A 21,129-nucleotide genomic window follows, 5' to 3' on the forward strand; every position below is an offset into this window, starting at 1 on the left:
GAGTTAGGGTAGAACATGGGAGGCCGGCCAGGAGTGTGTTGGAATAGTCAAGTCTAGAGGTAACAAAGGCAAGGATGAGGGTTTCAGCAGCAGATGAGCTGAGGCAGGGACGGAGACGGGCGATGTTACGGAGGTGGAAATAGTCGGTCTCGGTGATGGAATGGATAAGTGGACAATCAAAAAATCACCTCAGTGAAAACAGAACAACTCTCGCACTCTCAACATCTGAAACCTCCAAGTTCCCCTCCAAGTCACACACCATCCTGACTTGGAAATATATCGGCCGTTCCTTCATCGTCGCTGGGTCAAAATCCTGGAACTCCCTCCCTAACAGCACTGTGGGAGCACCTTCACCACACGGACTGCAGCGGTTCAGGAAGGCAGCTCACCACCACCTTCTCGAGGGCAACTAGGGATGGGCAATAAATGCTGGCCTTGCGAGCGATGCCCACATCCCATGAATTAAAAAAATATTAATTTTTTTTAAAGTGTCTTTTTATTCATATTTAAAAGGAGTCTCGCGCCTTATTTATTTTATTTCACAAATATCCATACAGATTATCATTCCAGGCAGTAAATAATTCCCCCCACCCCCTCCATTCCTCCCCCGAAGGTGCGGACTCTTGCTGGGGTTCGGATTCCACATTCGGTTACTTCACTGAGGCAGCCATTTCTCAGGGGTGAGAGTAGATGGTGAGCATCAGCATGCTAGTCCCCCACGGGGGGCATCACAGCCAAGTCTGCCTCGCCCAGTACCTGCACAGGTCACCAAGGCTCCTGCCCCTGAACCCTATCCAGTGACCTCTCCTGAGAGTGCCTAAGGTCAGGGCAGGACAGGACAAGCTGGGGCTGTAGAGTGATGCCGCGCCGCCCCAGTAGAACGTCTGTCAACTCTCCACCTCAAGCTCTCCGCCAGTACCTGTGGAGCGTACAGCAGCCCGAGTCAGCAGCTTTAGAAGGGGAGGGGGGGGGGGGGAAAGGAAACAGGAGCAGGCCATTCAGCCCCTCGAGCCTGCTCCGCCATCCAATCAGATCACAGCTGATCTGCAACCTAACTCCATTAACAACAATACCTTGCATTTATATAGCACCTTCTACATCCCCTTTGATACCCTTACCTGACAAAAACTGATGAGTCTCGAAAGCTCCAATTGACCCCGAGCTTCCCACAGCCTGGAGTTCCTGATTTCCACGACCCTTTGTACGATATCCTGATTTCCCTCCTCAATGGCCTAGCTCCAATTTTAAGATCATGGCCCCTGGGGATTGATTCCCCCCCAATTGGAGGCAATAGTTTCTCTGTATTTACCCTCTCAAATCCTTTTAACATTTTACACACTTAAACGCTAGATGGCATTTGGACTGTGCAGATATATTCCGAGATGGAAAGTGGTGTTGGGGGCGGAGAATGTAACAGGCCCCGATTTTAACTCCAGGCTGATTTCTCCCCCCCCCCCCCCCCACTCAGGCCCCGAGTTAAAATAACAGTCGGGTCCCAATGATGTCACGGGGCCGCCACATGCGTGTGTAAAGAAGGACCCCGGTTGGCTCCAGGCGGCTGTCCTTGGGTTAAAATTGCAGATGTTGCGATCGCGGCGGCTTTCGGACAGGCAAGAGCCCAGGGGCGATTTTTAACCGCTCCGCCCGCCAGGTTGCTGCTGAGCGAGTCGAGTTAAAGATCGCCCTCAAGGTTGCGAGGATGATCCACTCCAAACAGCAGCAATCTCCTCCCGCCGCCCGGCCGCCCGCCGCGCTCGCTGTCATTATTTGCAACACCGCAAATTCTTCCGGCAACAGCCGTCAAGGTTGTTCCTCCTCCCTGCAGCTCCAGGTGTCTCTGTAGCCGAGCGCTGTGAGAGATCACAGAAACCTCACAGTGCAGATAGAGGCCATTTCGGCCCATCGAGCCTGCACCGACACATATCCCACCCGATCCCCGTAACCCCTACACCAACACATATCCCACCCTATCCCCGTAACCCCACGTATTAAAACCCCCTAACACTAAGGGTCAATTTATCATAGCCAATCAACCTAACCCGCACATCTTTGGACAGTGGGAGGAAACCAGAGCACCCGGAGAAAACCCACGCAAACACGGGGAGAATGTGCAAACTCCACACAGACAGTCGCCTGAGGCCGGATTCGAACCTGGGTCTCTGGCGCTGTGAGACAACAGTGCTAACCACTATGCCACCGTGCCATCGCAGCCACAAAGGATGGACCGGAGATCAAGGCCACCAGGGGGTGGAAGAGTACAGTGTGTTGCTTTACATGAAAGCTTGCTTTGTTGAAAGACGTGTGGAACAGGATTATACCAGTGTGAGGGAAAAAAAATTAAATTCACCGACTAAAAGGACAGTGCAAAAGGATTAAATCCGTACATTTTATTTCAGCATAACCACCGGGGCAAAAATACAAAATAATCGCCCTCGACTCCCGCCCTAATAAGGATAAGAATCCGCTGCTCCGTCTTAACCTATTTACATCGTTTTTCTCTTTGAACTGGAGCCGAAAGCTGGTGCTATTTACAGCGAGCTGCAGACCGAGCCAGGCAAGTTGTTCACCATGGGAAAGGGGGGAAATGCTAACGGGAGGCTCACTAACAATGGGGAGCAGGAAAGGAAATCAGAGCCAAATATTTCACCCAAAGGTGGAGCAAATCACCAGGGAAGGATAGTGATGTGGAAAATATAAAGTGGGAGCAAGAGGGAACTGGATGCATTTCTAGTGAAAGGACAGAGGGATTGGGGGAGAAGGTGGGATTGGGGGATGGGGGGATAAGGTGGGTGGGGGGATCTACAAAAAGGCTTATTGAGAAAGTGGAGTTGAGGTCGAAGATCAGCCATGATCTTATTGAATGGCGGAGCAGGCTCGAGGGGCTGTATGGCCGACTCCTGCTCATAATTCTTATGTTCTTAAACCCGTACAGAGGAGAACCGTGTTCCTCAAGCACTGTCGCGGCCAATATTCAGCACAGGTCAGGGGTCAACTTCGGAGTGTGTGAGAGTGCGAGTGTGCGTAGCATGCCATGAACACAATTTACTGAGCTGTTGTTGGCGGGAAGATGTTCAATATTTTTGGTAAGCCACCCATTTCTTGCAAGAGGTTAGCGAACATTGCTGTTTTTGCCATTTCACATACACAACCGTCCCGCTCCATCATCAGTTACTGAATCGAAGGCGTTGCTCACGGTGGGTACAGTGAATTCAATCAAACGTGCAGAGCGAAGAGTCAAAGGATCCCGCAGAGGAGGACGGTGGAGCTCATCCGTCGCCCCCTCCAGTCACTGAACCGGCGAAGACCTCCCGCTCCTCCACTTACGCCGACGCAATCTAAACACAACAGGAACTGTGCTCCCAGGCCCACTCAATGGGCAGCGCTGGGCCAAGGTGGCATTTGCTGGGGAGGTGCCTTGGTTTGGAAGCTTTTGCAGTCTGTGCCCCTCCAACACCGGGCAGTGATCTGTCCTCCAGCGATGGTGGCGGTGGGCGAGAAACGATTTGTACAGTGAACAGCGTCCTGGGCAGAGTCAACAGAAAGTCTACGAGATGACAGCCAGGGAACACTCCACGAGTACCAGATCGTCAGCGGGCACCTGTGCTGCCCTGGGCACCCTCCTATCAGGTAACTAAAAAGCACGGCTGAATTTTGTTGAATATAAAAAGGAATATCTTGCAGACACCGCGTTTTCCACACAACACCCTTCCTTTGGTGCCTGGTATACATGAGAGAACCAACTAGGCACCAAAACGTGTCCCCCCCCCCCCCCCTTCCTCTCGGCGGGAGGTGGGTGCTCCTGTGGTCTCGACGGGGCGATGGTTCGGAGGGCCTGGGATGTTGTCCACACGCAGCGAGTCCAGGCCTTGGGGAAGGGGGCAGGTTGCTGAGGGGGTGCGGGGTGGGGAATCTCACATGTGCCTCTTCATGTGAAGAGCCAGGTGGTCAGATCTGGAGAAAGCTCGCTCGCACAGCTGGCACTGGAAGGGGCGATGGCCCGTGTGCTTCCGATAATGGCGGGTCAGTTCGTCGGAGCGGGCAAACTTCCAGCCACAGCCTTCCCAGTTACAATGATAGGGCTTCTCACCTGCAATGGGAAAGACACAACTTGTGATACAGAAATGAAATGGTTCAGGTGCCCCTTACCTCACCTCCCCAGCAGGTCAGAGGCTGGCGAGTGCCTCACCTCCTGACTCCCCAAAGCCCTTCCACCATCTACAAGGCACAAGTAAGGAGTGTGATGGAATACTCTCCACTTGCCTGGATGAGTGCAGCTCCAACAACACTCAAGAAGCTCGACACCATCCAGGACAAAGCAGCCCGCTTGATTGGCACCCCATCCACCACCTTAAACATTCACTCCCTCCACCACCGGCATACAGTGGCTGCAGTGTGTACCATCTACAAGATGCACTACAGCAAATCACCAAGGCTTCTTCGGCAGCACCTCCCAAACCCGCAACCTCTTCCACCTAGAAGGACAAGGGCAGCAGGCGCTTGGGAACACCACCACCTCCAAGTTCCCCTCCAAGTCACACACCATCCTGACTTGGAAGTATATCGCCGATCCTTCATCGTCGCTGGGTCAAAATCCTGGAACTCCCTCCCTAACAGCACTGTGGGGGCACCTTCACCACACGGACTGCAGCGGTTCAAGAAGACGGCTCACCACCACCTTCTCAAGGGCAATTAGGGATGGGCAATAAATGCTGGTCTTGCCAGCGATGCATATATCCCAGGAATGAATTTTTTAAAAATACACAGAGGGCAATCAGCCAGGGCTCCCGAGCCTGATCAATGCCTCTACTGGAAAGGGACCATTTGTGAATGTCAGGTGAGAACTGGATCAGTTGATGCCTTGCCCAATTGAATAGCCTGCTGACACTGACTGAAGTCAAACATGAAGAGTGACCCCCCGCGGAGGGCAGCCATTGCCCTTGGAACTGAAAGCGGCATTTAAGAGATTCACAGATTGATTTGTGGGAGGCAGCATGGCCTAGAAGCCTTAGAAATAAGCTCAGTGGACAGACTGAGTACCTGCTCCCATCGCCCATCATATTCAGTGCCCACACCGAGTCCCTGCTCCCACTGCCCATCATATTCAGTACCCACACCGAGTCCCTACTCCCACTGCCCATCATATTCAGTACCCACACCGAGTCCCTACTCCCATCGCCCATCATATTCCGTGTACAGACCGAGTCCCTGCTCCCACTACCCATCATATTCCGTGTACAGACCGAGTCCCTGCTCCCACTGCCCATCATATTCCGTGTACAGACCGAGTACCTGCTCCCACTACCCATCATATTCCGTGTACAGACCGAGTACCTGCTCCCACTACCCATCATATTCCGTGTACAGACCGAGTACCTGCTCCCACCGCCCATCATATTCCGTGTACAGACCGAGTCCCTGCTCCCACTACCCATCATATTCCGTGTACAGACCGAGTACCTGCTCCCACTGCCCATCATATTCCGTGTACAGACCGAGTCCCTGCTCCTACCGCCCATCATATTCCGTGTACAGACGGAGTACCTGCTCCCACTGCCCATCATATTCCGTGTACAGACCGAGTCCCTGCTCCCACTGCCCATCATATTCTGTGTACAGACGGAGTACCTGCTCCCACTGCCCATCATATTCCGTGTACAGACCGAGTACCTGCTCCCACTGCCCATCATATTCCGTGTACAGACCGAGTCCCTGCTCCTACCGCCCATCATATTCCGTGTACAGACGGAGTACCTGCTCCCACTGCCCATCATATTCCGTGTACAGACCGAGTCCCTGCTCCCACTGCCCATCATATTCTGTGTACAGACGGAGTACCTGCTCCCACTGCCCATCATATTCCGTGTACAGACCGAGTACCTGCTCCCACTGCCCATCATATTCCGTGTACAGACCGAGTACCTGCTCCCACTGCCCATCATATTCTGTGTACAGACGGAGTACCTGCTCCCACTGCCCATCATATTCCGTGTACAGACCGAGTACCTGCTCCCACCGCCCATCATATTCCGTGTACAGACCGAGTACCTGCTCCCACTACCCATCATATTCCGTGTACAGACCGAGTACCTGCTCCCACCGCCCATCATATTCCGTGTACAGACCGAGTCCCTGCTCCCACTACCCATCATATTCCGTGTACAGACTGAGTACCTGCTCCCACTGCCCATCATATTCCGTGTACAGACGGAGTACCTGCTCCCACTACCCATCATATTCCGTGTACAGACCGAGTACCTGCTCCCACTACCCATCATATTCCGTGTACAGACCGAGTCCCTGCTCCCACTGCCCATCATATTCCGTGTACAGACCGAGTCCCTGCTCCCACTGCCCATCATATTCCGTGTACAGACGGAGTACCTGCTCCCACTGCCCATCATATTCCGTGTACAGACGGAGTACCTGCTCTCACTGCCCATCATATTCCGTGTACAGACCGAGTACCTGCTCTCACTGCCCATCATATTCAGTGTACAGACGGAGTACCTGCTCTCACTGCCCATCATATTCCGTGTACAGACCGAGTACCTGCTCTCACTGCCCATCATATTCCGTGTACAGACCGAGTACCTGCTCTCACTGCCCATCATATTCCGTGTACAGACCGAGTACCTGCTCTCACTGCCCATCATATTCAGTGTACAGACTGAGTACCTGCTCCCACTGCCCATCATATTCAGTGTACAGACCGAGTACCTGCTCTCACTGCCCATCATATTCAGTGTACAGACTGAGTACCTGCTCCCACCGCCCATCATATTCCGTGTACAGACGGAGTACCTGCTCTCACTGCCCATCATATTCCGTGTACAGACCGAGTACCTGCTCCCACCGCCCATCATATTCCGTGTACAGACGGAGTACCTGCTCCCACTGCCCATCATATTCCGTGTACAGACGGAGTCCCTGCTCCCACTGCCCATCATATTCCGTGTACAGACCGAGTACCTGCTCCCACTGCCCATCATATTCCGTGTACAGACTGAGTACCTGCTCCCACTGCCCATCATATTCCGTGTACAGACGGAGTACCTGCTCCCACCGCCCATCATATTCCGTGTACAGACGGAGTACCTGCTCCCACTGCCCATCATATTCCGTGTACAGACTGAGTACCTGCTCCCATCGCCCATCATATTCCGTGTACAGACCGAGTACCTGCTCCCACCGCCCATCATATTCCGTGTACAGACTGAGTACCTGCTCCCACTGCCCATCATATTCTGTGTACAGACGGAGTACCTGCTCCCACTACCCATCATATTCCGTGTACAGACGGCGCACCTGCTCCCACTGCCCATCATATTCCGTGTACAGACTGAGTACCTGCTCCCACTGCCCATCATATTCCGTGTACAGACCGAGTACCTGCTCCCACCGCCCATCATATTCCGTGTACAGACGGAGTACCTGCTCCCATCGCCCATCATATTCCGTGTACAGACTGAGTACCTGCTCCCACCGCCCATCATATTCCGTGTACAGACGGAGTACCTGCTCCCATCGCCCATCATATTCCGTGTACAGACTGAGTACCTGCTCCCACTACCCATCATATTCCGTGTACAGACTGAGTACCTGCTCCCACCGCCCATCATATTCCGTGTACAGACCGAGTACCTGCTCCCACCGCCCATCATATTCCGTGTACAGACTGAGTACCTGCTCCCACCGCCCATCACATTCCGTGTACAGACCGAGTCCCTGCTCCCACTGCCCATCATATTCCGTGTACAGACGGAGTACCTGCTCCCACTGCCCATCATATTCCGTGTACAGACGGAGTCCCTGCTCCCACTGCCCATCATATTCCGTGTACAGACCGAGTACCTGCTCCCACCGCCCATCATATTCCGTGTACAGACGGAGTACCTGCTCCCACTACCCATCACATTCCGTGTACAGACCGAGTCCCTGCTCCCACTGCCCATCATATTCCGTGTACAGACGGAGTACCTGCTCCCACTGCCCATCATATTCCGTGTACAGACCGAGTACCTGCTCCCACTACCCATCATATTCCGTGTACAGACAGAGTACCTGCTCCCACTGCCCATCATATTCCGTGTACAGACCGAGTACCTGCTCCCACTACCCATCATATTCCGTGTACAGACGGAGTACCTGCTCCCACTGCCCATCACATTGAGTACTGTGGTACAGTACTAACTGGCTGTTTATATATATTTTTTTTATATTCATTTATGGGATAATTGCCCTTGAGAGAAGGTGGTGGTGAGCTGCCTTATACAAATGAGTGACTTGCTGGGCCATTTCAGAGGGCAGTTAAGAGTCAACCACATTGCTGTGGGTCTGGAGTCATATATAGGCCAGACCGGGTAAGGACGGCAGATTTCCTTCCCTAAAGGACATTAGTGAACCAGATGGGCTTTTACAACAATCCCATGGTCACCATTACAGACTCTAGCTTTTTATTCCAGATTTATTTAAGTTAATTGAATTTAAATTTCCCAGCTGTCGTGGTGGGATTTGAACTTGTGTCTCCAGATCATTAGTCCAGGCCTCGGGATTACTAGTCCAGTAACATAACCACTGTGCTACCGTACCCACTTGATCTGGTCATTATCTCATTGCGGTTTGTGGGAGCTTGCTATGTGCAAATTGGCAGCCACATTTCCTACGTCACAAGTGTGACTACATTTCAAAAGTACTTCATGGGCTATAAAGCGCTTGGAGACATCCTGAGGTTGTGAAAAGCGCTATATAAATGCAAGTCTTTCTTTGATCCGGAAGGTGTGATAATTCAGAGCTCCCTGCAGTTGCTTCCAGAGGCATCAGTCTGAGGTGGAACCAGACTGTTTGCAATCTCGGTGTCATATTTGACCCCGAGATAAACTTCCGACCACATATCCGCACCATCACGAAGACCGCCTACTTCCATCTCTAACATCGCCCGTCTCTGCCCTTGCCTCAGCTCATCTGCTGCTGAAACTGTCAACCATGCCTTTGTTACCGCTAGACTTGACTAATTCAACACAATCCTACCTGGCCTCCACATTCTACCCTCCGTAAACTTGAGGTCATCCAAAACTCAGCTGCCCGTGTCCGAACTCGCACCAAGTCCCGTTCGCCCATCACCCTCTGTGCTCGCTGACTTACATTGGCTCCTGGTTAAGCAGCACCTCGATTTCAAAATCCTCATCCTTGTTTTCAAATCCCTCCATGGCCTCACCCCTCCCTATCTCTGTAACCTCCTCCAGCCCTGCAACCCTCCAAGATCTCTGCGCTCCTCTAATTCTGGCCTCTTGCACATGCCCAATTTTAATCGATCCACTATTGGTGGCCGTGCCTTCAGCTGCCTCGGCCCTAAGCTCTGGAATTCCCTCCCGAAACATCTCCACCTCTCTCTCTCCAACTTTAAGACAGGCCTTAAAACCTACCTCTTTGACCAAGCTTTTGGTCATCTGCCCTAATATGTGGCTCGGTGTCAAATTTTGTTTTACAATCGCTCCTCTGAAGCACCTTGGGATGTTTTGCTATGTTAAAGGCGCTATATAAATACAAGTTGCTGTTGATGAGGGAAGGCGGTGCTGTATATAACTGAGCTCCCGTCTCCCATCACGTGGATAATACTCATCTCTTGAACAGCGTAGGTTTACCAGAATGATACCTGGACTCCAAGGGTTAAATTACGAGGAGAGAGAACACAAACTAGGGTTGGATTCCCTGGAATTTACAGGAAACTTTTTTTTATCCGGCACGGACGGGACCGACGTGGTGCCGGTTCATCAAAAATTCCGGATAACCGAACTAAAAGATAGGGAGAGCTGAGAGCTCCGTATAAAGCAACAAACCCTGTTGCTTAGCAACAGCTTCAGAACAATGGCCCCAAGTTGCAAGCGTCTCTGTAGCTTAGCAACAGCTGCAGCCACACCCTTGCACAGCAACACATGGAGGAAGGCAAGTAATAAAAGTTACCTGAACCTACTCCTGAATTTTGCCGGTTAACCGAGATTTCCGGTTATTTAGGTGCCGGTAAATCGAAAGTTTCCTGTAGAAGGTTAAGGGGTAATTTGATCAAAGTTTTCAGGATATTAAGGGGAACAGATAGGGTCGATAGAGAGAAACTATTTCCGCTGGTTGGGGATTCTAGGACTAGGGGGCACAGTCTAAAAATTAGAGCCAGACCTTTCAGGAGTGAAATTAGGAAACACTTCTACACACAAAGGATGGTAGAAGTTTGGAACTCACTTCCACAAACGGTAGGTGATGCTAGATCAATTGTTAATTTTAAATCTGAGATTGATAGATTTCTGTTAACCAAAGGTATTAAGGGATGTGGGGCAAAGGCGGGTATACGGAGTTAGGCCACAGATCAGCCATGATCTCATTGAATGGCGGAACAGGCTCGAGGGGCTGAATGGCCTCCTCCTGTTCCTATGTTCCTCTTCTTACCACACGTGGGTTGCTGTGGCAACGAGAGGTCGGGGCTGTTACATCGGCTGCTTAGGACAACCTGGCACCTTCATTGAACGAGGGGCACTAAAATCCAGAGGTCGTCTGACGGGCTGGCGCCAATGGCCAGACTTATTAGTGAATAGACTTTAACCATTTAGTGCCCGCGACGAGAGAGCTCACCCAACAGGAGGACGTACGGAGAAATTCAGGCACTTGAGGTAACCTTAATGGATGGTCAACTGTGTGAGGCACCACCCCTGAACTCCTGATACGCAGTCGCACGAATCTCTATACCTGGGACGCTAATTTGTGAAGTCCACCCCTCTTTCACCATATGGAGCAGAAATGGGTTCAAATGCTTTTATTCTTAGAGCTCTCCCTAATGGCCTAGTGGGTAAGTCCCGATGTCGTACTGAGCCAATGCAGACTGGAAGGTCAGGGTTCCATTGCTGCTTTGGGCACAGTTAGACGGGCAGCAGATGAGGAGGGGCTCAGGGTCCCTCCACTAGGGAGGAGAGACACACCAACAGGGGGCACAGGGTGGGGGTTCTGTCCCCTCATCGCTCTCCAGTGACACTGCCCCCCGCCACCCCGGCTGGGAAATAGACGTCGGATGAGGGACAGGGCCGCGATGGACTTCATGGTTCAATAGCCTGCTGACATGCACGCTTCAGCCTTGCGAATGGCCCGCTGTCCCGGCAAGTGTCAGCACCGTCAGGAGAGGAGATAAAATCATAAAATAACGTTATATAAGGCTTACACCCCATGCCTGGGGGTAGTGAAGCTAAACTGATGACTGAAAGGGGAAGGGATTAAAATAGGCAGGTTCTACCTTTGCTGGTAACTGTCTTCAATGTCTCAGATTGGCGCCACTCTACACTCGAGTCAGAACGTTCTAAGTTCAAGTCCCTCCCCAGAGACTTGAGCACAAAATTCGAGGCTGACGCTCCCAGTGCAGTGTTGAGGGAGTGCCGCACTGTCGGAGGTGCCGTCTTTCGGACGAGATGTTAAACCGAGGCCCCGTCTGCCCCTCTCAGGTGGATGTAAAAGATCCCACGGCCACTATTTGGAAGAAGGGCAGGGGGCGTTCTCCCCGGTGTCCTGGGCCAATATTTATCCCTCAACCCAACATCATAGATGATCAGGTCATTATCACATTGCTGCTTGTGGGAGCTTGCTGTGCATAAATTAGCTGCCGCGTTTCCTACATTACAACAACGACTACACTTCAAAAAGTACTTTGTGGGCTGTGAAGGGCTTTGGGATGCGCTGAGGTTGTGAAAGGCGCTGGAGAAATGCGAGCCCTTTCTTTCTTTGATCGGGAAAGTGTGATAATCCCGAGCTCCCTGCCACTGCCCCGTGTATATGTGGGTGCTGCCTCCCGAGGGAAAGCGGTGCTGGAAAGTGAACGCCCGTCCCCCGACACGTGGGCAAAACTCATCCCCTTTAAACAGAGCCTGCCGCCCATTTGTTCTTGTGTTTTAGATGGATGTTAACGATCCCAAGGCACTGTTTGCAGCAGGGCAGCAAGTTCTCCCGGTGTCCCAACAACTCGCATTTATACAGTGTCTTTAACATAGTAAAATGTCCCCAAGGCGCTTCACAGGAGCGATTATCAAACAAAACTTGACACCGAGCCACATAAGGAGATATTAGGACAGGTGACCAAAAACATAGTCGAAGAGGTAGGTTTTAAGGAGCAACTTAAAAGGAGAGAGGCGGAGAGGCTTAGGGAGGGAATTCCAGAGCTTAGGCCCTAGGCAGCTGAAGGCACGGCCGCCAATGGCGGGGCAATGGAAACCGGGGATGCGCAAGAGGTAGAATTGGAGATTTCGGAGGGTTGTAAGGCAGGAGGAGGTTACAGAGATGGGGTGGGGGGGGTGGTGGTGGGCGCGAGGTCATGGAGAGATTTGAAAACAAGGATGAGAATTTTATTAATCTAGCAGTGTCGGATCGGGAGCCAGTGTAGGTCAGCGAGCACAGCGGAATGATGCGTGAACGGGACTTGGTGCGAAATAGGACTCCATATGCAAGGAGGGATATACTTGCATTGGAGGCAGTGCAGAGAAGGTTCACTAGGTTGATTCCTGGGACGAAGGGGTTGACGTATGACGAAAGGTTGGGCCTATAGTCATTGGAGTTTAGAAGAATGAGAGGTGATCTTATTGAAACATATAAGATTCGGAGAGGGATTGACAGCGAGGATGTTTCCCCTCGTGGGGGAATCTAGAACTCGGGGGCATAGTCTCAGAATAAGGGGGCACCCATTAAGACAGAGATGAGGAGGAATTTCTTCTCTCGGAGGGTCGTGAATCTTTGGAATTCTCTACCCGAGAGAGCTGTGGAGGCGGAGTCATTGAATATATTCAAGGCGGAGACTGACAGACATTTGAACTACAAGGGAGTCGAGGGGTAAGGGGAGAGAGCGGGAAAGTGGTGTTGAGGCCAAGATTGGATCAGCCATGATCTCATTGAATGGCAGAGCAGGCTCGAGGGGCCTCCTCCGGCTCCTTATGTTCTGTCGGACACGGGCAGCAGCGTTTTGGACGAGCTCAAGGTGACGGCCAAGATTCCTCCCTCAACAACACTACCAAAAACAGATTAACCAGTCGTTCATTCGATTGCTTTCTGAGAGAGAGTTAGCAATGTGCCTTTGCATTTGCCTACATAACTTCAAAGGACTGCAGGCTGCCTTTGAAAGATGTGATCATTGTTTGAATGAAAACAACTTCCTTACTCTTTACTGGCACCACTGAATTCGGGCCAAGGCTCCGTGAATGATGTTACCTGTGTGGGTGCGTAGATGGGCCTTCAAATGGGAACTCTTGGTGTAGACTTTTCCGCAGCCAGGATAGTCACAGGTGTGGGTGGCTGTACGCTTCCGTACCCAGGTCTTCCGGCTCCGCTTGAGCTTGGCATCCTCCGGCACTGCGGTTGGCGGGATCAAGCCCACCAGAGGGGAGGAGGGGGGAGACAGGACCGTGCCGTGTGCGGAGTGGGCAGCTTTGAGGTTGGACGTGTAGAAGTGAATCTGCCCCTGGTACTGGTGAGGGGGCTGGTGCGGGTAGTAGGACGGGTATCTGGAGAGTACGTGGTAATTGAGGGGAGCCTGCTGCTGAAGATGGTGGTATCGATAATGCTGGGGAATCTGGAACTGGTGCATCTGCTGGCTCCTTGGCTGGGTCCTCGCATCTCCCGGGGCTGGTTGCATCGGTGTTTGAGGAGGATAGAACTGCCGACCAAGGGGTACTTGCAAATGGTTCCTTGGTATTAAAATGGGCTTCTCATCTACCAATTGACTGGCAGAGGAGGAGGCGGAAGCCACACCGCCCTGCTTCTGAAACCCATGTCCAGTGTTCCCTGTTGGCATGTGCGAGGGGTCTACCAACCTCTCCAGCAGTGCGACGGAAGGACCGTGGTCCCCAGCTCCTAAATTGGTGTAGGTCTTGCTGCGAGGGTCAACGCAATTGGCCCGATTGCTGGGTCCCAGTTGGCCTGTTTGGACATCGGAAGACAACAGTTCAGCTACAAGGCTGGTGGCCGAGGCCTCAGAACTATTCCAGCCTGTGGCATCCTGGGGCTCCCTCTTAAATTTTCCACTGCAGTTCTCTGGCACGTCTGCCAATGGGTACCCAGGTGGCACCGGCGCACTGGCACCGGTTTCCGCGTTGGAAAGGTCCGACAGAAGGAAGTCCAGGTCCAAGTATGAGCTGAAGTCGTCCTCCTCTCGCTTGATCTGATCAGGCGCAAGCAGAGGGCCAGCCACTTCGTCGGGCGAACGCTTGTTGCTCATGGAGTTCGGCTTTGTTGAACGGTCATTAACTTCCCACCACTGCAAAACAAAAATCAGACACTTTTTGTTAGTTTCAAAGTTGAATTACAGTCTTTCTCAAGTTGTCTCAACTCACGCTTCCTGTTCACCCATGACGCTGGCGCTCGCCGACTTAATCAATCATAGAATCATAGAAAGTTACAGTGGGGAAGGAGGTCATTTCGGCCCATCGTGTCCGCGCCGGCCGACAAAGAACTATCCAGCCTAATCCCACTTTCCAGCTCTTGGTCCGTAGCCCTGTAGGTTACGGCACTCCAAGTGCACATCCAACCTTGGCTCCCAGTCCAACAACGCCTCAATTTTAAAAGTCACATCCTCATGTTCAAATCCCTCCATGGCCTCGCCCCTCGCTATCTCGGTCACCCTCCAAGAACTCTGCGTTCCTTGTGCCTCCCCGATTTCCTTCGGCCCACCATTGGTGGCTGTGCCTTCAGCTGTCTAGGCCCGAACCTCTGGAATTCCCTCCCTAAACCTCTCCGCCTTTAAGACCCTGCTTAAAACCTACCTCCAGGGGTCACAGTCTAAGGATAAGGGGTAAGCCATTTAGGACGGAGATGAGGAGGAATTTCTTCACCCAGAGAGTGGTGAACCTGTGGAATTCTCTACCATAGAAGGCAGTAGAGGCCAATTCATTAAATATATTCAAGAAGGAGTTGGATATATTTCTTAAGGCTAAAGGGATCAAGGGATATGGGGAGAAGGCAGGGACAGGGTACTGAATTTGGATGATCAGCCATGATCGCATTGAATGGCGGAGCAGGCTCGAGGGACCGAATGGCTTACTCCTGCTCCTATCTTCTACGTTTCTATGTTACCTCCTTGACCAAGCTTTTGGTCACCTTTCCCAATGTCTCCTTCTTTGGCTTGCCGTCACGTTTTTGTCCGATTACGTGCCTGTGAAGCGACCTCGGGACGGTTTGCTAGGTTAAAAGGCGCTATATAAATGCAATTTGTTGTTGCTGCTGTCCCGAAACTGCCATTTCCTTCAAATGAACAAAAGCCCACGGGCGAGTGCCGTGTAAACCTGGCGGGTGCCGGCCGTGGCTCAGTGGGTTGCACCTCTCGCCTCCGAGCCAGAAGGTCGCGGGTTCAAGTCCCAATCTAACGACTTGAGCCCATAATCCAGGCCGACGCTCCCAGGGCAGTCCTGAGGGAGTGCTGCACTGTCTTTCGGGTGAGCCGTCAAACCGAGTCTGCCCTCTCAGGGCGAGCTGTTGGGGGGGGGGGGTGTCCCGGGCCAATATTTATCCCTCAGCCAGCTTCCCTATAAACAGATTATCTGGTCATTATCACATTGCTGTTTGTGGGAGCTTGCTGTGCGCAAATTGGCTGCTGCGTTTCCTACATTACAACAGTGACTACACTCCAAAATAGTACTTCATTAGCTGTGAAGCACTTTGGAACATTCTGGGGCTGTGAACAGCGCTGTATAAAAGCAGGTTTTCCCATCTTTACTCATTCCGCTGTCTGTACGCGGCTGCATCCCTGAATAGGTTGAAAATCGAATGATAATCTCCATCTGTTTTTCAAATGGCCCTCAACAACAACTTGCATTGATATAGAGCCGATACATATTTATATCAATTTACAGCGAACTTTCCGCTGCTTTTATAAAAAGGAATCAGTGAGCGTTCCTATTTTGGGAATGTTGTGCTGTATATGGTCAATCCAGGTTTCCCATTCAATTTTCCAAACCACTGTAAAGTTTTGATCTAACTAGCTGGGGCCTTGCTGTCATAAAAGGGTTAAGAAACTGTTGTATCTATGCTTTAATGCGTTCAATCAAGCATGTAGATATGTTGAATTAAATCAGAGTCAGACAGACAGGCTCATAACTGGGATCTTTACCTTATTGGTAAAATGGCCGACTGCTGCTTTCCTGGGTAATTCCCATAATGCAATACACATTACATTACCATATTTACTGGTGTCAAACTTGCACATTACATTACCATATTGACTGGTGGTAAACTCTCAATCAATACACGACAGAAATGTTTGTGGAAGTGACAGAAAGGATGCTTTCAGCCTGGTCCCCTGCGTCAGACCCACAGGTAAGATCCCCATCATTGAAATTCTTTTGTGCCTCCCGGATCGGACACAGGTTGTTTTAAGTGTGAAATGAGGCCCGTTGGGAAGTCCCGATGTTGTAAAAGGCGCTATAGCAATGCAGGTCTTTCACTTTCTTTCTTGGGAGTGGCTCGGCGAGGACACAAGTTCCTGAACACTCATTAACCCCAACCATCCAAATGTGGGTTAGCGCCAATGGGCATCTTAAACTGTGCTGCTAAAAAGACGGTGTGCTCGATTGCGATCTCTCAGGCAAATGATTAGTTGGCACTGGTAGGTCGTGGGTAAATTCAAATAAAGCAAACTTAAAAAAAAAATCCTCTCTTGAAAGCATCTCCGCGTCGCACGTTACAGAGCCAAGAAAACTTGTTTCAGTGTGAGTCACCCAAAACCCAGTTTGATTCCTATCTTCTCTTTTGCAAACTTTGCTCCCTGTTGTAAACTATTATTAGCTCAAGCTGATATCCTGTTCCAATTGCTTTATACAGACAGGAGCCAAAGCTGAGCAAACCCTTATCAGACCGATATATTCAAATAAAGTCAACTAAAGCTCAGCATTTGGATAAGCTGCTAACACTGGCTCTGGTGTCTAAACAATTGCAGCAGAGCTGTCAGTCCCTCGGTAGGAGCTACCCAGCTGTTCGAGGCACCGCCCTTCAACAACAACCATGAGCAATAGCCATAAGCTGCGTGGGCCCCACAGTGACATTCGTACAGTTTTTTAAAAATTTATATAGCGTCGTTAATGTAGTAAAACGTCCCAAGGTGCTGCACAGGAGTATTTTAAGGTAACAAATTTGACACCGATCTACATAATGAGAAATTAGGACAGGTGACCAAAAGCTTGGTCAAAGAGGTCGGTTTTAAGGAGCGTCTTAAAAGGAGGAAAGAGAGGTGGAGAGGCGGACAGGTTTAGGCAGGGAATTCCAGAGCTTAGGGCCCAGGCAACAAAAGGCATGGCCACCAAAGGTCTGCTTTGTCTGCTCTCCTCTCACTCGCCCCATTTCTCGGACTCTTTTCCCCCCCCCCTCTCTTGCTCCCTTCAAAGCCTTCGTCGCAGAGTCAGAAGGTCGTGGGTCAAAGTCAAAATCCAGGCTGACGCCAATGCTCCCCGTAAAATTGGTTTCTGGGTGCGCGGCCCGTACAAATTACCGCGCATTTGCGCTTTCCGCCACTAGAACGTCATGGAGCTGGCTGCACGGGACCTGCATATCGCTGTGCGGCCCGAAGCTTAACCGGGAACGTTGGCCGACATTCCCAGTGCGGGGCTGAGGGAGCGCCGCGCTGTCGGAGGTGCCGGCTTTCCGATGAGACGTTAAACCCAGGCCCCCGTCTACCCTCTCAAGCGGATGTAAAAAAATCCCACGGCCACGATTTCGAAGAAGAGCAGGGGACTTATCCCCGGTGTCCGGGACCAATATCTATTCCTCAACCAACACCACTAAAAATACAGATTATCCGGTCATTATCACATTGCGGTTTGTGGGATCTTGCTGTGCGCAAATCGGCTGCTGATATTCCTACATTACAACAGTGACTCCACTTCAAAAAGTGCTTCATTGGCTGTACAGCAGTTTGAGACGTCCTAAAGTCGTGAAAAGGTGCTATATAAATGAAAGTCTCTTTCTTTCTTCCCTTCTATCTGACTGTGGGCTCGTGTTGCCTTTTCCCTTCCATTCTATGTGGTGATCCATCAGGAATTACCAGCACCGTCCTGAGGCTGGAGGTCAGGACCTTGCCCACCAGGAGTTGGTAGGCCTGGGGGGGGGGGGTCGGTGCCAATCTTCAGACGGGACTCTTCAAACCAAAACACTGTCTGCCTGTTCTGCTGGCCCAGCTTTGGCTGTTCCAGATCCTCCCATCTCGCTTGAAGAAGAGCAGGGAATTCTCCCGGTGACATTCCACCCTCAACCAACACCACCAGAAACAGGTGTCCCCCTTGGCGCTTGTGGGATCTTGCTGCGCATCAAAGTCATTCACCGCGCGGGATGCACTCGGAGATGTGCAAGCTCTTTCTTTACAGGCCTTCTGTCATGAGAAAGGCCTTTAAGCCTTACTCCCAATCCTGGTGTGGTTTTCTTTGAGTTGTGAAGCCATTTCACACACTACCACAGTGCGGCCATCCTGTTCCCTAGATGTTTATTCAGAAACCTCAACAAACTCCCGAGCTTAAAAAAAGTAATTTTACTGCTTAATTAGCCAATAATCGAGAAACGTGTGTTTATTCTGTAGCTTAATATGTCATTGTGCAACTTTCTTGGCACATGCTCCAGGTGTGTTGCAATGTCAGTGGATAGAATCCAGGCCATGTTGAGACTTGTCCGTGGATCATACATGTATTTTGTGTCTTGGCACCATCAGAGAGCTTATACTTTAAGTCAATATAGAGAGGAGGCTGTGCCCGAGGGAGGGATTAGCTCTGCTGGCAGTAGGGGATATCTGCTGTTGTATCTTTGCAAATCACTTGGACAGAAGCCACACAAACTGACTTAGCTGGTCTCAGATGGGAAGAGCCCTATTTATTGCCCTCCGTGCATTCTCCCCCTCTTTCCCCCCCCCCCAACCCCCCCCTCCATGGGGGTTAGAAGGGGGAAAAACAGCTAGGGTTAGGGTCTTGGCCTAGCAGTAGCACTCTGAGTCAGGTGGTCGCGTGTTGAAACCCCACCGCTCTTCAGCCCCATAATCCAGGCTGACACTCCAGTGCAGTACTGAGGGAGCGTTGCACTGCCGGAGGTGCTGTCTTTCGGATGACAAGTGAACTGTAAAAGATCCCGCGGCACAATTTCGAAGAAGAGCAGGGGGGAGTTCTCCCCGGTGTCCTGGTCAATATTTATCCCTCAACCCAACATCACTAAAAAAAAGATTATCCGGTCATTATCACATTGTTGTTTGTGGGAGCTTGCTGTGCGCAAATTGGCAGCCGCGTTCCCTACATTACAACAGGGACGACACTTCAAAAAAGTACTTCATTGGCTGTAAAGCACATTGGGACGTCCGGAGGTCGTGCAAGGATCTGGTAGAGGGAGATGATAGTGAGGAGCTTTGGTTTCGGGAATATTTTGTCTGAAGGTTCGAGAGCTCCGTTGCAATTCCAACGCATTCTGCAGTTCATTCAGCTGTTCAACAAAGGGGGGGGGGGTTGGCCAGCTTATCAGGTGCTTCCTGCTTGGCTAGTATCAGCCATTCGCAGCCCGCACGGCGTCGCATTGGTCGAAGAAGTCCACCCTGGGCTGATGCTGACACCGGCGGGTGTTACAAACCCCCTCCCCCAACAAATTGTTTCACGGGCAAAATCCAGAAAACAAAATATGGACCAAAGTCTAAAGCTTGGGACAGTCCGAAGGAATGCAATATGATTCAGTTTAAAATGGTATTTCCAATGGCGTCCCTAAACCACTCTGCTTCTCTCCCCGGCCTCTCTCTCCTCTTTATCCAGGTTTTTGGTCACCTGCCCTAATATCTCCTTGTATAAAAACAGGAAATACTCAGCAGGTCAGGCAGCATTTGCGGAGTGTTTCCAGCATTTTCTGTTGTTGTTTCAGATTTCCAGCATCCGCGGTATTTTGCTATTGTCTTCGTGTTTGGTTCACTGCCACCTCTCTTCTAGGAATACCCGCCTCGAAGAAGTTTGGCTCGTCTCTCCGACAGGATTTCCGTTTGTCTCTTTTACCTTGTTCATCTTCATTGCTTTCTGTTTCACAGCCCCTCCCTTTTGTTCTTTCCCCCCTCCCTCCCCCTGCCCCTACTTTTTACAGTTCTGACGAAGGGTCATCGACCTGAAACATTAACTCTGTTTCTCTCTCCACAGATGCTGCCCGACCTGCTGAGTATTTCCAGCATTTTCTGTTTTTATTTCTGAGATTTCCTTGTGGCTCGGTGTCAAATTTTGTTTGATATTCGCTCCCGTGAAACACCTTGGGATGTTTTACTACATTATAAGCGCTACTTAGATGGAAGTTCTTGTATCGATCAAAGAATTTCACAAGGTAGTTAGCTACGCAAGATTCTGAAACCCAGTTTTCTTTTGTTATGGTTTACGCCTGCTCTTTCCGCCCCCTGCCCACCCCCCCCTCTGGTCCTGAAGGCACTGACTCTGCGAGGGAGGGGGTTCAGGTCAACAGATGCCAGCTGCACCTCGCCCACCCTGTGGGGGCACAGGCAGCAAGCGTTACCACCTCATGGGTGCACCCTGGGCCAAGTGTCTCACCTCCTGACTCCCCAAAGCCCTTCCACCATCTACAAGGCACAAGTAAGGAGTGTGATGGAATACTCTCCACTTGCCTGGATGAGTGCAGCTCCAACAACACTCAAGAAGCTCGACACCATCCAGGACAAAGCAGCCCATTTGATTGGCACCCCATCCACCACCTTAAACATTCACTCCCTCCACCACCGGCGCACCGTGGCTGCAGTGTGTACCATCTACAAGATGCACTGCAGCAACTCGCCAAGGCTTCTTCGGCAGCACCTCCCAAACCCGCGACCTCTTCCACCTAGAAGGACAAGGGCAGCAGGCGCATGGGAACACCACCACCTCCAAGTTCCCCTCGCAGTCACACACCATCCTGACTTGGAAGTATATTGGCCGACCCTTCATCGTCGCTAGGTCAAAATCCTGGAACTCCCTCCCTAACAGCACTGTGGGAGCACCTTCACCACACGGACTGCAGCATTTCAAGGCGGCGGCTCACCACCACCTTCTCCAGGACAACTGGGGATGGCCAATAAATGCCGGCCTTGCCAGCGACGTCCACAACCCATGAATGAATTTTTTTAAATACAATCGT

General features: G+C 51.2%; 1 protein-coding gene across 1 annotated transcript in view; it reads right to left on the reverse strand.

The window, feature by feature from the left end:
- Window positions 1-2,357: 2,357 nt before the first annotated feature.
- The window catches only part of LOC147097649 (Krueppel-like factor 1), a 36,299-nt gene continuing 17,527 nt past the window's right edge, over window positions 2,358-21,129 (reverse strand). Inside the window, exons 2-3 of the mRNA XM_085971639.1 lie at window positions 13,228-14,272; window positions 2,358-4,087 (exon numbers count right to left, since the gene is read on the reverse strand). Of these exons, the coding sequence (XP_085827765.1) occupies window positions 3,912-4,087; window positions 13,228-14,272 (1,221 nt within the window). The 3' untranslated portion in view covers window positions 2,358-3,911. The remainder of the gene's footprint in view (window positions 4,088-13,227; window positions 14,273-21,129) is intronic.

Source organism: Somniosus microcephalus, chromosome 31 (assembly GCF_052327205.1).
Source record: "Somniosus microcephalus isolate GS21.2 chromosome 31, FLI_Smic_1.0, whole genome shotgun sequence".
In the NCBI taxonomy this organism is placed as follows: Eukaryota; Metazoa; Chordata; class Chondrichthyes; order Squaliformes; family Somniosidae; genus Somniosus; species Somniosus microcephalus.